Source organism: Sinohyriopsis cumingii, chromosome 5 (genome assembly GCF_028554795.1).
Source record: "Sinohyriopsis cumingii isolate HCF-2022 chromosome 5, ASM2855479v2, whole genome shotgun sequence".
NCBI classification, from domain to species: domain Eukaryota; kingdom Metazoa; phylum Mollusca; class Bivalvia; order Unionida; family Unionidae; genus Sinohyriopsis; species Sinohyriopsis cumingii.
In genome coordinates this window covers 17,048,327-17,061,732 of record NC_142965.1, presented here as the reverse complement: position 1 = coordinate 17,061,732, position 13,406 = coordinate 17,048,327, and the positions used below count along the sequence as shown (strand labels likewise).

Here is a 13,406-nt window from a genome sequence, read left to right as displayed (position 1 = left end):
CAGTGACCAGAGTGATCAGAATGATTAGTGTGAACAGAGTTATCGGAGTGATCCAGCTGCAGAGCTAGCCAAAGAAGGTGACCATAACGGCTGTGAAGCTGAACCATAGCAGCCATACAGCTGAGTAAACAGTGTTGCTGGTCGAGTACCAGGTGATCGGGTGTTCCTGACCGAGATTCGTGGGCGCTGATTGCTAGAATGACCAAACTGGCCTACTGATTGACCAGTGTGACTGGTAGCCAAGTGTGCTGGTGACGGAGTGTGTAACTCCATGCATGTAATCTTTTAGCCGTGTACTTCTTCTACAGAGTTGTCCGTATAATGACTAGAATAGGTATCGAGCTGAATTACCATAGCTTCTTTTTTTTTTTTTCGTGATTTCCCCCGCATGAGAACCTCCATAGAAAATACAAATTCAGACCAAATTAAGCATAAAGTGACGAGACTATTTTTGTTTCATCATATAAATTCATGAAAAATTATATTTTCGTTACGCAAATAAAATGTTCGCGTAGGCCTTATACGTAACATATATGTATGACGCTTCACATTACTAATGCTATTAGTTTCGGAAACTCATATATTGCATGGAGAATTACGTAGCCAATGTATACAAAATGTCTGGCAATAAACACACAGCAGTTGATGTGCTCGTTTCTCATGGGCCTTCCCTGTTTTGTACTACATCTTTGTTATGACAAGGTGAAATCTTATATAGTATTACACCCTGACAGTTTCGTTCGATGATTGAAACACGTGTCCAGCATCGGTATCTTTTTACAAAGTGATGTTCAGTGAGACGTTTCAATCACTTTAATCATTAATGATAGCAGAAATTTGTAGTTGTATTCTTTTAACAAACTTTAAGTGACTCGCACTATACGGAGGTAGAGATCCCTGGCGCATTGAATCTATCCTTTACATGACCGAGACTTTCACACAATCCTAACGTCGGGTCTAATACGATTGATAACGCCATTAGCGATTTACTTCCGTGTTCCTCTAACCCCAAGCCTATGATTCATAATTGCATCAAACTGGCAAATATTCTATTACCAGTAATATCAGTTAGTTTGCTAAAAATACATGCTGATATATATGTATAAATATTATTATGTTACGCGTACTCGCCTAGCAAAGAAGATAACAAAAGTACATCATCCAAAACTATTTAAATATCAAAGATAATTAAATGGAACTGTTGAAGGTTTCGACTAAGCATTAGTTATATAATGATTGGCGAGTTCTTAGAAAGAGGTTTAGAGATCTCATACTCGAAGACAACGGAATAAAGATCCTGTGTTTCCATTTAATGCGGAAATGCAGCGAAAATCAATAAAGGTTTATGTCATCTATAGCACAATCAAGATCAAACGTCTTAGTATTTTACGGTCTATAATTTGGACAAAGAGGGATGAAATTTTTCAGGTAGTCTTCAATGCTAGAATTGATGGTCTCACACATGCCCTGGATATGCAGTTTCGGATTGTGATGGTTCATGTAGCTCCTCAGCCACGCGAGATCACATGTGCAGCTGATTTGAAGATGTGATGGAAGGATAATATCCATAAGTGCTTTACTGTTTTGTATTGCTGTTGGTATTTCCATCAGGTAGGTGTCTTGCAGATTGAGATAAATCAAACTGTGTAGCTCGCTGAAGGCATCGGGAGAAATATATATAAGTGGATTTCCCGATACAGTCAGATTCGTAATTCGGCTCATGTTCGTAAAATCGTTCCTCTCAAATGTACGGATTGTGTTATTTGAGAGGTCCAGTATAGTAAGATTCATCATACGGGAAATGGCACCTGGCACTCGATTTAGGCTGCAGCTTTTCAAGCTGAGGTCTTCCACTTTGCTGGACGCAATGACTGCAATAGAATTGTCGTCGATGACATCGAGTCTGTTACCCTCCAGACTGAGTTTGCGCACTCCTTCCAGATATTTCAGGATATTGGGAAACACGGTAAGATAATTGTCCTTTAGTGTGAGATCTTTTAAGTGTCTCAAGATTGTCGAAGAAAAAGCGGGAACCAGAATTCCAGCGTCTCCTATGTAATGGTTGTGATCAAAGTTAAGTCTCTCAAGGTAGATGAGTCTGGACAAAGCGACAGGGATAGCAATGAGCTTCGTGTTTTCGATGCGAAGGTTCAACAAGGTTCCTTCAAAGCCATGGAAAGCTGCAGGGGGAAGAGTCTTAAAAGATCCAGCCAAAACGTTTAGAGTCTTCAATATTACAAGATGGCGAAGCGTATGCGGCCATTCATTTAGAGCGTCATCTCCGAAACTAAATTCAATCAGAGTCTTACCAACTTTCCGTAGAACATCTTCTCCACTGTCAAAAGAGTTATCGTTGATGGGATTGAAAGCTATGTTAAGTCTGAGTATCCTACTCAGTGTCCCTATAGCTGTAGGAATGGTAAGCAGTTTATTGTGACTCAGATCGAGCTCGGTTATATTACTTTCAACTCCGATAAAGGCTCCATCTTCAACTTTGCTGATGCTATTGATACTCAGTAGAATATCGGATACCTTAATGCCATTAAAGAGGCTATTATTGATTATAGAAATATTATTCGAATCAAGACGAAGTATTTGAAAGACACGGTCTGAATGATAAAAGTGTGGTATGTCTGTCAGATATCGTCCAGAGCAATCGAGTAAATCGAACGTGCATGAGCATTCACCTGTATTGGGACAGATATTGGCCGCTATAGCCAGCATCAAACAATGACAAAGGATGAGTCCAGTAAAAATATCCATCTGAAAGAAGGAAAGAAAAGTCTTTGAATCCATAGGCAATTATCGATTCAGTGCAACCTATTCAATATTCATTAGACTCATTTCTAAAAATAGTATTGCTCAGCTACATGACGAGCAATTGTCTGTGAAATGTATAGCCTTTATCTCATTCTAAAGAATTCATTCTATTATCATGCAAGTAGACTGTCGAGTAACTTTAAACCATCCATTCCACGCAGGAAATTTGTAAACCACTACATTGTAATGTATCTCTTTATTGTGCGTTAATGTTTTGTCCACGACTGTATATTGTAAGGGCATTTGTAAACAAAATAGTATATAGATACATTTGACACTAAGTGTAGACTAAACTTTAAAGATAACACTGGACAACAAATTTTTACAAAAGTCATGTTACTGAAATAAAATTAGTCAATTCTTATCAATTTTTATGTGCTGAACACGAATATGACAGTCAAATTGCAAAATTGGCTCTAGTTTTTTTGTAATCTGCAAGAAATTAATGTTTACATAACGAAATGCATTCCAATAGTAAAAGGTCAACTGTAATAGCCTACCTATAAAAAAATCAAGTCATTGACTACATCTTAGATTTCTTCGCCTGTCTCTTGTACAGCTGTTCGGGAGCATCTCTGAGGAGTGTCCAGCAGTAGTCAGCCAGCATTGTAGTGGACCATTTTCCATGGTATCTTTGTTCCATTTTTGCGATATCTTGATGAAAACGTTCGCCGTGTTCATCACTAACAATACCACAGTTGCTAGGAAAGAAATCCAAATGGGAATGAAGGAAGTGAATCTTTAGAGACATATTGCAGCCAAGTTTCTTATACTTCATCAACATGTCTTCTACTAGTTCCTTATAGTTTTCTGCCCTAACATTTCCGAGGAAGTTTGTAGAAACTAGGCGAAAAGCATTCCATGCTTGTTTCGCGTCACCTTCCAGCAAGTTGTTGAACCGGTCATCTTTGAAAAGCTCTCGAATCTGAGGACCCACAAAATCTCCCTCTTTAATCTTTGCTTCGCTGAGTCGAGGGAATTTTTCATGCAGGTATCGGAATGCTGGCAAAGTCCGGTCAATGGCTTTCACGAAGTTCTTCATCAAACCTAGTTTGATGTGAAGGGGTGGTAGCAAGATTTTCTGAGCCTCAACCAGAGCTGGGTGTTGGATATTCTTCTCTCCAATGGCTACATTCTGCCTGTGAGTCCATTCCTTCCTCATGTAGTGCATTTCCCTTGCTCGGCTATCCCACTCGCATAAGAAACACATGTATTTTGTATATCCTTGCTGCAGTCCCATTAAAAGGGCAACTTTCTTCAAATCACCACAGAGGTGCCAGCTGTACTTGTTATACTCAATGGAATTCAGTAGCTGCCTTAAGTTATCGTATGTCTCTTTCATGTGGACAGCATACGCTACTGGAATAGATGGAAGAATGTTTCCATTGTGCAAAAGCACAGCCTTGAGACTCAGTTTCGAAGAGTCCACAAATAGTCTCCATTCTTGTGGGTCATGAGTGATTTTTAAAGCATTCATGAGGCCCTCAATATCGGAACAGAATATCAGATTACTTTCCTTTCTGAAGAAAGGCTCCAATTGCTGGTGGCGCTTTCGATATGCAGTAATTGTGACATCTTCTTCTAGAAGATTCCATTGTTGGAGTCTTGATCATAGCAATTCTGCCTTGTTCTTTGATAAGTCCAAATCACGAATCAGGTCATTTAGTTCTTCCTGTGTTATTCTGTGTGGGGTTGATGATGCACCACAGTGAAAATCTGGATCACTGCATGCTGATGGACCAGGAGAAGAACAGGTCGACTCACCTTTGTCTTCGTTAGATGAATCAAGAGAATATTCTGCTGGAGGTTCTGGAATATGAAGTCCCTCACCATGTGGAACTGGTCTCAATGCAGACGGAATGTTTGGGTAGACTATTCTCGACTTCTTTCGCTTCGTTATTCCGCCGGAAAGAGGAGGAACCAAGCAGAAGTAACAGTCATTTAGGTGGTTGCTTGGCTCTCTGCACACCATTGGGACTGCAAACGGCATTGATGACCTTTTGCAATTCAACCACTGTGAAAGCTGTGTTGTACATGTAGCACAGCATATATGCGGAGCCCAAGGCTTGTCTTGGTCACCAACCTTGCATCCGAAGTAAAGATGATATGCCTTCTTCACTTGAGAATTGATACTTTTCTTCTGGTTGGCAAATGTCACTTCCCCACAAATATAGCAAAAATTGTCCGCGGTATTAACACACTTTCGAGGCATTACTGTTCTTTATTGTACGTAAATGGATAAAATAATAAGTTTTATGTAACAGTAGCTTGAACTGTCTCGCACAACGTCTAAAATATTTTAAATGCTGAACCTATCTGATTGGGCTTTATATAGTACACTGCTTACGTCAGCTTCAGCAGCCGCCTGGCATTAGTATAATAGGCCTACACATGTATAGTACACTGCTGACGTCAACTTACTTCAGCAGCCGCATGGCATTAGTATTGCATTGCATCAGAAAATGATGCAATCAACTGTGGATGATGTGAGCATGATGGTATTATGCAATGTTACATCATTATTCCGGATGTTGCCGCAGTCCTACTGGAGAAATTTACACAGTGAAACATAGAAAATGAGGTATATGAATATCTTCAAAACGAGAGCCAATACAAATTTTTCACGGTTATATTCGTGTTCGGCACACCAAAATACTACAGATTAGGGCCTTTTCAAGTCAGTAATGATTTCACTGTTGACCAGTGTAATATTTATAAATATGTTTACTTAAATTACAGGTCAGGACATTAGTGTTCCCTTTTGCAATTATATGCTCTACCGGATTTCTGACATGCTGGATGCTAAACTGTAGCTAAACGTAAGTGATATAAATTTGCATTCAGATGACATTATTTTCAGAAAAGGCTTTTTGCGACATAGGAATATAGGAATATAAAGTTATTCAAATGAAAATTGCAATAACCTCAGAGAGCTCACATTAATTGAAGAGCTCATGAATTCCAGCCAAAGTTACGTCAGGAACTGTCCTGATGAGTAAAAGGTAGAAACTTTGGAAAATGGTGCTCGAACAACTTATGACTATTCATTGACTCACAATGTTTTATTTGTCAGGAAGTCGTCCTCTAAGCACATATTTGGGAAAAACTCACCGGAGGCTCAAACAATTCGTTTCAAATATCAATCTTGCACAAGGTATATAAATCAAAAATTGGCAACGACTGAACAAAAATTCTTATTTCTTCTTCCTATCCGTTACTTTATAAAGAAAGGGCATGATATTTCTGATTCATTCAGATTCAAAAGATGCAACAGAATAAAGACAGAGATATTCCAAACGCTCTTATTTCAAAGAGGTTCATTATAAGGTTCGGTATTTAAAGCAACACATTGATTGGGTCAAGCAAATCACAGTCTGATTCTATAATGGATAATTATTAACAAGTCATGTTGAAAAGTTCAATGTCACTTTTCGGTGATTCTCTTTCTATTAAAATATTAAGGGACACGGCAGTTTCTCAAAGTCATTTTGTTATCAGATATTTTTTGCCTTGGTCTGAGGAGTCGTCTTTAAGGAAAAGTGTTTTATTCAGGAAGTAGAGTGCAGCTTTATAACTGTTCATTTCCATTGTGTCAATTTGTGAATGAAATATGCAAAGGAATTTTCAGCCTGTTGCCAGAGTCATGTCTCTCTTGTCCATTTCTTAAAATCCTCTTGATGCTAAGTGTATTGGAATGAAAGTAAGTGACGTAAATTATATTATTATCACTCTTGAGAGTAGGAAACAGAAACAACTTTGACATATAAGTGTGTTAAAGTTTTATGCTGATAGAGACAGTCTTGTTAATCAGTCAGGTTAGTTGTACCTGCTCCACATGGCGAGCATGGAATGCAATCTTATTATAGTAACGTTGGTTTAACCAATGATCGGAATTCCAAAATATTGAACAATCTGGACCAGAAACCTTCTCAACTAGAGCCACCAAAAAATGTAAACTTAAACAGCTAATATTTGTATATGAAACCCTGTTTCTATCATAAACAAATTAAATTATCCACGACGTTCAATACTAGACTCTAAGCACTTGAAGTAGCATATGTACATGATGAATCCACTCAAGCAGGAACGTTTGAAGAAAGAAATTCAACATTTGCCGGAGAAGGATTTTATTGAACAAGTAAAGGTAAATGAAGTTCTCTATGTATTCGTATTCAGAAATTAGGAACTAATTTTGGTATATGTACTGACGAAATAAACGTCAAGAGTGCCACCCAAACAGATTCACTTCCAATTCCAAGAATCGATGAAAAAATAACAATATTGGAAATGAAAAATATGCCAATAGGTTTGACCTTTTGAAAGGATATTGGCAAATTGCATTCAAGGACATTTCTGCATTTGCAAATCCGAATGGACTTTATGAAGAAAAAGTGAAGCCTTTGGTATGAAAGGTTCTTATTTATCATGCCAACATTTAATGAACATGCTGACACCTGATCTATGTAACTCTGATGCATGCATTATCATCTATAATAACACGTGGAATGATGACACTTAAACCTTTCAGAAATACTTTGATCGACTCAGTGATGCGCATTTGTCAACAAAGTTATGTAAAAGTCAGCTTGACTGTGCTTGCGTTATAGTTTAAGATATATTGTAGAATGTGGTTGAGTTAATGCTGTAGAAGTTAAGGGCAATGTTGTTTCTGAATGCCAAGCAAATATTTGTAAACAGCGACAGATGCGATGTTTAGGTATGTCTTGACTAAGTTTGCTCAAATATTTCCAAACTTGCTGAATACCTGACAATTTCCAAACTTGCTGAACACCTGACAATTTCCAAACTTGCTGAACACCTGACAAGTATGTTCACTACGGAAACCTAGTTACATTAGTCTAGCAAATTTCAAGAGGCTGTTGAAAAGCGAAAGGACATACACTGAAGTGCACCAGTTTTGTCAGCTCCAGATTTCAATCATTTAAGATGTCTGTTGATGCAAGTGATTTACGGTTTAGTAGAGCCTTGATTTAAGAAGGCCAAATTGGTGCAGATCCTCCAGTGTGCTATTTGATTTAAAGAATGAGACAAGCACTAGATACATTATTCCACAGTCGAGAATGATTTTTTCTTTGATATCGGATTCCCATCACTTTGAAGTGAATACTATTTCAACCATTCTCCGATTATTGTATTAAATGATCTTAACCCCGTACTTTTATTACCAAAATGAATAACGAAAAACAGACATTGTTGAAGTGGTCTTTCATTGTGCAAGAATGCAACATTCATATTAGGACAGGAAAGGAAAAGGTAGTCCGATTGCAGATACACTTTTGACGTGCAATTAAGTACTCTATTACGTTATGTATACTTTGTATAATTCATAATATATCTTCCTATGTAATGTTAATTATATGTGCATTAGTTTCATGTGTAAAATTTCATCTATATTGTATACATAATTCTTTTTGTAAATGATTGCAGGTGTTATGAATATCGATATTGTGTGTGTTAACTGTGTTTAACTTTGTCCATGATTGTAGATTGTAAGGTCCATCTGTAAATAACAAATAATATAGTTAAGTGTTGTCTATGAATGTTGATTAAGATTAAAATAACGTACACATGTTGACATATTCTTTCCGTTTTTCTTTCCTTCTCTCATTCTTTCTGTCTTCCTATGCCTAAAAGACTGGCCATAAAGATTGTTAAATCCATTTCCGCTGTTTGTCACAGGTGATAAATATAGACATGCATATTGTGACATTGTGTACCGTCCGATGTATTGGCTGGGTAGGTATTTATACAGTGCATGACACCCACACAAGCATGATTTGAAATAGTGTCTACATTTTATTTTTCCTTCTTTCAATGTATTGTATCATTACATAATATAGACGGTGACTGGCAATCTCACTGCAGTCAAAATATTGACTGATAATAATATATTACATTTTAAGGCATTTATTATTTTATTTATGGATTATCCCTATATACTTTGCACTAATATATGTTTTCATGCAGTGGCTTTATTGCAAAATGCCCTGGCAAAACGATGCCTGAAAACAAGTAAAGAGGATCTAATATTAACATCAGGTGAGTGACAATCTCGCAATAAATTGAATTTATTGTTTGATTTGTTGGAAATCTTGCGCTATTTCCAGCAAATATTTAATAATAAATTTTAAGACATGCATGGTGCGCGTTATTATGCTGAGGTAGGATATATGTGTTGACGGTATCAAATAAAAACATTAAAGACACACTGAAAAGGATATTTCTCTGCGGTATGAACGTACCGTATGAAACGAGAAATGATGAATGTCCGTTCGTGACTGAACTGCATTATCGATTCCATCATATAAACAAATGGGGAAATATCGTTTGTCAGATTGATTTTGTACCGCTTATATTTGGATTGAGCACCAGTTATTGATTGGATAAACGAGTACGTTTCGGTTGTACTTCACATGGATTCCCATTAATCTAAGTCAATTCGCACTCACCCAGCCATTAACGGGCGTCAGCATCGTTTTTGAATATCCATAGGCCATACACTTATGCAATATAATCTATAGTGAAGGACGCTGGCGTTAATCAATCAGACTTTACTCAACATGTTTATTACGACACATTTTCAAAATCATATGTTGTTGTAGATATACCTTTGCCAAAGTCTCACGTAGCGTATGCAGTTGCAGACAGACGTTTGCCAAAGTCTCGCTTAGCGTATGCAGTTGCAGACAGACGTTTGCCAAAGTCTCACTTAGCGTATGCAGTTGTAGACAGACCTTTGCCAAAGTCTCACTTAGCGTTTGCAGTTATAGACAAACCTTTACCAAAGTCTGACTTAGCGGATGCAGTATTTAATATACCTTTGTCACATTCTCACCTAGCGTATGCAGTTGTAGATAGATCTTTGCCAAAGTCTCACTTAGCGTATGCAGATGTAGACAGACCTTTTCCAAAGTTTTGCTTAGCGTACGTCTCTTACTCTAGCGATAATCTGGCGAACAGAGACTGAACATCAAAAGAGATTTAATTTGATTAACTCTGGGCTTGGTTGTAGAAAAAGCCAAATACATGTAGGGAGAGATACCGTTCTTCCAAGCATACATACGTTGTAGACTAATACCAAAGTCTGGTATACATTAATATTAATTAACACGTGTCCATGTGTTTTTCAATACGTTAATAAAACTATTCATCTCAAATGTAAGATAATACAACCGTGAATAAAGAACTGCTTGCTGTAAAATTGTATACCCCAGGACAACGTTACACGATTCACGTGTATTGTCATAAAATACACGTGCTCATTATTTCCCTTAGTGGTGTACTCTTTGATCTGCAGTGTCTTTCGAGGGAAAGGTGTACCAGTACGAATTACGTTTGCAAATAATTAGTATTATCTTGTCTGACGCTTTTGTTTATTTCTGTTTTTTTAGTTTTACTTTTTTACAAGTAAAAGGAACAATAAATAAACAACAGATGAGTAGCTATTCAGTAGATGCGCAGCGCGTATGAAAAACGTTGACAAGAAAAAATGCATTTCAAACCAATTATAAACAAAGAAATATTTCCTCAAATGTATTTAGCTTCTCCATGCCACTGAAAATAGTATTTGTCATTCGTTTATATCAATATATTACAAACGGTTTTTTTCTCCATGTTTACAATAAAGTTTTAAATTCAAAGTCTATTGGTTTTTACAAACACTCTTAGTGTTCTTTTCGCTTTATATTAAGTTATCTTTATAACGGCACTGTTGATTGTATGTAAACACATTTTAATGGTGAACACATGTAATCTCTCTTTTTTCGAGTGAAAGTTTGCTTGTATACCATGATATGGTTAAAAGTAGCAAGTATGGAAACGTGTGTTTGACATTTTATGAGCCTTGTGCATGCAATACGTAAGAATATATGACTTTAAGAAAAGCACCACCAGCAAAATAATTTCAGCTTATAGACTAGGCCGATATGGAATAATGACCACTTATGGATATTATACGTATCATAAGCGCGCAACTGTTTCAGATTCTGGCATGCAACCACATGCTTGTTATGTCATTCAACAACGCAATTTAGAAGGACAGAAGAAGATAAAAATTGTGTAAACTATAATCCGAGTTACGTCATTCAGGGCATTGACCAGGGCTTACATTAAGCTCTTTTTCATGCATACTTGTGAAACGTTTTCTAAAATTCGACCGAAATATGCTCTTTCTCGTATGTGCTCGATCGTTTCCATGTTAGTCATCCGTACAGTTAGAATGATAAATTTAATTTCAGGATTGAATCAACTGAAATCGAATCTCCTTCGATCACCTTCGTTCGACGTGATATATAACCATTTTCAATATTGTAAATATTTACCATGCAATTTCTATAAGATCTAGAATTGTGTATACACAAATGTAGTTAATGTACATCTTCTTGAAACTAAAATCCTACCAAACTTCTTTAAGGAATCATAGGGCAATTTACCTGGATCACAAGAGAGAGAGAGAGAGAGAGAGAGAGAGAGAGAGAGAGAGAGAGAGATACCTTGGTGGCTGAATCTTTCAAGAAGACTTATATTCTAATGAGTGCGTCCTGGACCTTATCTTTATATACTAAGGTCAAGTTACTTCCCTGGAATTCTTACAATACACGCAAGATATAATCATGGGATGGTCAATGTCATATCCAGCCAATTTCTTGCCAATCCCTTTGCAACTCAGTGGAAATAAAAATATTAGCAATATAACCATCTTTGTGAGGGTTAAACGTAAGTTATTTACTGACTGTTTGAAAGAGGAGAAAGTCATAATGTTGCCACTCGGAAATGAATATAGAGGATTTATTATAATATTGTTTAAACAAATTTGGAATGACAGGAACATGTTTAGGGGAGTGCAGCAATAGTGGTAGTGATACATTTGTTTCTTCTCTTTTATCTAGGATTTGCATTGCCTTCTTAAATGTTTGGAATTTACTGTTCTTTGGTCACCACTTTGCTGGTTTTATTGAAGATCAAGTTTATCAGTCAGTCAGAGCGAGATCGACATATAATCGCAAATACACCGTTAAAGGATTCATGGTTTGCGGCCATGTTGGCAATGACCTGACTGTACATAACACTGGACAACAAATTTTTACAAAAGTCATGTTACTGAAATAAAATTAGTCAATTCTTATCAATTTTTATGTGCTGAACACGAATATGACAGTCAAATTGCAAAATTGGCTCTAGTTTTTTTGTAATCTGCAAGAAATTAATGTTTACATAACGAAATGCATTCCAATAGTAAAAGGTCAACTGTAATAGCCTACCTATAAAAAATCAAGTCATTGACTACATCTTAGATTTCTTCGCCTGTCTCTTGTACAGCTGTTCGGGAGCATCTCTGAGGAGTGTCCAGCACTAGTCAGCCAGCATTGTAGTGGACCATTTTCCCTGGTATCTTTGTTCCATTGTTGCGATATCTTGATGAAAACGTTCGCCGTGTTCATCACTAACAATACCACAGTTGCTAGGAAAGAAATCCAAATGGGAATGAAGGAAGTGAATCTTTAGAGACATATTGCAGCCAAGTTTCTTATACTTCATCAACATGTCTTCTACTAGTTCCTTATAGTTTTCTGCCCTAACATTTCCGAGGAAGTTTGTAGAAACTAGGCGAAAAGCATTCCATGTTTGTTTCGCGTCACCTTCCAGCAAGTTGTTGAACTGGTCATCTTTGAAAAGCTCTCGAATCTGAGGACCCACAAAAACTCCCTCTTTAATCTTTGCTTCGCTGAGTCGAGGGAATTTTTCATGCAGGTATCGGAATGCTGGCAAAGTCCGGTCAATGGCTTTCACGAAGTTCTTCATCAATCCTAGTTTGATGTGAAGGGGTGGTAGCAAGATTTTCTGAGCCTCAACCAGAGCTGGGTGTTGGATATTCTTCTCTCCAATGGCTACATTCTGCCTGCGAGTCCATTCCTTCCTCATGTAGTGCATTTCCCTTGCTCGGCTATCCCACTCGCATAAGAAACACATGTATTTTGTATATCCTTGCTGCAGTCCCATTAAAAGGGCAACTACCTTCAAATCACCACAGAGGTGCCAGCTGTACTTGTTATACTCAATGGAATTCAGTAGCTGCCTTAAGTTATCGTATGTCTCTTTCATGTGGACAGCATACGCTACTGGAATAGATGGAAGAATGTTTCCATTGTGCAAAAGCACAGCCTTGAGACTCAGTTTCGAAGAGTCCACAAATAGTCTCCATTCTTGTGGGTCATGAGTGATTTTTAAAGCATTCATGAGGCCCTCAATATCGGAACAGAATATCAGATTACTTTCCTTTCTGAAGAAAGGCTCCAATTGCTGGTGGCGCTTTCGATATGCAGTAATTGTGACATCTTCTTCTAGAAGATTCCATTGTTGGAGTCTTGATCCTAGCAATTCTGCCTTGTTCTTTGATAAGTCCAAATCACGAATCAGGTCATTTAGTTCTTCCTGTGTTATTCTGTGTGGGGTTGATGATGCACCACAGTGAAAATCTGGATCACTGCATGCTGATGGACCAGGAGAAGAACAGGTCGACTCACCTTTGTCTTCGTCAGATGAATCAAGAGAATATTCTGCTGGAG

The 13,406-nt window shown here is 37.4% G+C and overlaps 1 protein-coding gene across 3 annotated transcripts in view; it reads right to left on the bottom strand.

Moving 5' to 3' along the window:
- Nucleotides 1–1,289: 1,289 nt before the first annotated feature.
- Nucleotides 1,290–13,406, bottom strand: part of LOC149798709 (podocan-like protein 1) — a 39,929-nt gene continuing 27,812 nt past the window's right edge. For 2 of the 3 annotated variants that reach the window (XM_089957576.1, XM_089957575.1), the window contains exon 2: nucleotides 1,290–2,763. In XM_089957576.1, the coding sequence (XP_089813702.1) occupies nucleotides 1,387–2,763 (1,377 nt within the window). In that variant the 3' untranslated portion in view covers nucleotides 1,290–1,386. Of the gene's footprint in view, nucleotides 2,764–11,333; nucleotides 11,428–13,406 lie in introns of those variants that run through there. The other variant, XM_089957574.1, reaches the window with a different exon arrangement.